This window comes from Sprattus sprattus (assembly GCF_963457725.1).
Source record: "Sprattus sprattus genome assembly, chromosome: 10".
Classification (NCBI taxonomy): Eukaryota; Metazoa; Chordata; class Actinopteri; order Clupeiformes; family Clupeidae; genus Sprattus; species Sprattus sprattus.
This window is the reverse complement of record NC_137908.1, coordinates 2,819,391-2,821,890: the sequence shown is the minus strand read 5'-3', so window position 1 is coordinate 2,821,890 and position 2,500 is coordinate 2,819,391. Positions and strand designations below refer to the sequence as shown.

The window sequence follows — 2,500 nt, the reverse complement described above, 5'->3', positions numbered from 1 at the left end:
GCATCTGCCTGGTACATACCATACTCCCATTTACCCATAAGCCACCACTGCATAGAGTCAGGCTCGTTGGTATGACTCTCAGAACACGCACTCAACCTCAGTGTCAGCATCCCATCAAGTGAGTGAACATGAAAACTCTCAGAACACACACACACACACACACACACACACACACACACACACACACACACTCAACACTAGTGTCATCATGCCATCATGTGAGTGTACATGAACACTCTCAGAACACACACACACACTCAACCTTAGTGTCATCATGCCATCACGTTAGTGTACATGAACACTCTCCCAGCTGTGGCTCTGGGCTTGTGTGGTTCCATGCCAACCCTGCCCTTCCTCCGCAGGGATTCCCTCTCTTCTGTCCATCCTTTGTTCTCCTAGTTACTCCGGTTCGCTCATTATTCCTCCCGCTCTCAACTCTTTTTCGGGGAGAAAGTTCCCGATGAGTAGTTCTTGAAGAGTGGTTCTTGATGAGTGGTTCTTGATGAGTGATTCTTGATGAGTGATTCCTGATGAGTGGTTCCTGATGAGTGGTTCCTGATGAGTGAAGTCCCTTAGTATTTCTCAGTTGCGTGACTAGAGGAAGATCTACTCAGTTCACCCAGGAACTTTTTGTTTTTTTTCAAACTGCCACAAATTAGCAAAGTTCAGGCCTTTGTGTTCTTGGAACCACTGGACCATGAACCAATTAGAGAGGCATGAATAAAATGTGTATTTCCTCAATTCCCCCCTTCTGCAGCAGCATGCCTCCACCATCCCCAACGTCTGCGGTGGCAAAAGCAAATCATGGCATGGAATAATAATTGCAGCTTTTCTCTCCGTCTCTCTCCCTCTCTCCCTCTCTCTATCCCATCTCTCTCTCATCTCTCTCTTTCCTCTCTATCTTTCCCTGTCTCCATCTTTCCCTGTCTCCATCTCTCTCTATCTCCCATCTCTCTCTCTCATCTCTCATTTCCTCTCTATCTTCCTCTCTCCCTCTCTATCTCTCCCATCTATCTCTTTCTCATCTCTCTCTTAACCTCACTATCTTACCCTCTCAATCTTCCCCATTTCTCCATCTCTCCTATCCCTCTATATCTTTCCCTCTCTCCATCTCTCTCTATCTCTCCCCTTTCTATCTTTCCCTCTCTCCATCTCTCGTCATATCTTCCCCTTTCTATCTTTCCCTCTCTCCATCTCTCTCTATCTTTCCCTTTCTCCATCTTACTCTATCCTCTATATCTTACCTCTCTCCATCTCTCTCCATCTCTCTCCATCTTTCCCTCTCCTCTCTCCATCTCTCTCTATCTTCCATTTCTCCATCTTACTCTATCCCTCTATATCTTTACCTCTCTCCATCTCTCTCTATCCCTCTCTATCTTTCTATCTTTCCCTCTCTCCATCTCTCTCTATCTTTCCCTTTCTCCATCTTACTCTATCCCTCTATATCTTTACCTCTCTCCATCTCTCTCCATCTCTCTCCATCTTTCCCTCTCCTCTCTCCATCTCTCTCTATCTTTCCCTTTCTCCATCTTACTCTATCCCTCTATATCTTTACCTCTCTCCATCTCTCTCTATCCCTCTCTATCTTTCTATCTTTCCCTCTCTCCATCTCTCTCTATCTTTCCCTTTCTCCATCTTACTCTATCCCTCTATATCTTTACCTCTCTCCATCTCTCTCCATCTCTCTCCATCTTTCCCTCTCCTCTCTCCATCTCTCTCTATCTTTCCCTTTCTCCATCTTACTCTATCCCTCTATATCTTTACCTCTCTCCATCTCTCTCTATCCCTCTCTATCTTTCTATCTTTCCCTCTCTCCATCTCTCTCTATCTTTCCCTTTCTCCATCTTACTCTATCCCTCTATATCTTTACCTCTCTCCATCTCTCTCCATCTCTCTCCATCTTTCCCTCTCCTCTCTCCATCTCTCTCTATCTTTCCCTTTCTCCATCTTACTCTATCCCTCTATATCTTTACCTCTCTCCATCTCTCTCTATCCCTCTCTATCTTTCTATCTTTCCCTCTCTCCATCTCTCTCTATCTTTCCCTTTCTCCATCTTACTCTATCCCTCTATATCTTTACCTCTCTCCATCTCTCTCCATCTCTCTCCATCTTTCCCTCTCCTCTCTCCATCTCTCTCTATCTTTCCCTTTCTCCATCTTACTCTATCCCTCTATATCTTTACCTCTCTCCATCTCTCTCTATCCCTCTCTATCTTTCTATCTTTACCTCTCTCCATCTCTCTCCATCTCTCTATCTTTCCCTCTCTCCATTATCTCTCTTCTCTGTCCTCCAGGTTTACCATCTGCCATAAGACAGAGGTGGTGAAGAACACACTGAATCCCGTCTGGCAATCCTTTAACATCCCTGTCAGGGCGCTCTGCAACGGGGACTACGACAGGTACAGCTACCTCACACACACACACACACTCACACTCCTCTGTCTCTCTGGTTCTCCCCTACAACTGCCTCACACACACACACTCACACTCCTCTTCCAGCC

The 2,500-nt window shown here is 45.6% G+C and overlaps 1 protein-coding gene across 3 annotated transcripts in view; it reads left to right on the top strand.

Moving 5' to 3' along the window:
• The window catches only part of cpne5b (copine Vb), a gene marked incomplete at both ends in the record, with an annotated part of 180,384 nt that overhangs the window by 116,563 nt on the left and 61,321 nt on the right, over window positions 1-2,500 (top strand). For all 3 annotated transcript variants that reach the window (XM_080846470.1, XM_080846468.1, XM_080846469.1), the window contains one exon: window positions 2,294-2,398. In XM_080846470.1, the coding sequence (XP_080702596.1) occupies window positions 2,294-2,398 (105 nt within the window). The remainder of the gene's footprint in view (window positions 1-2,293; window positions 2,399-2,500) is intronic.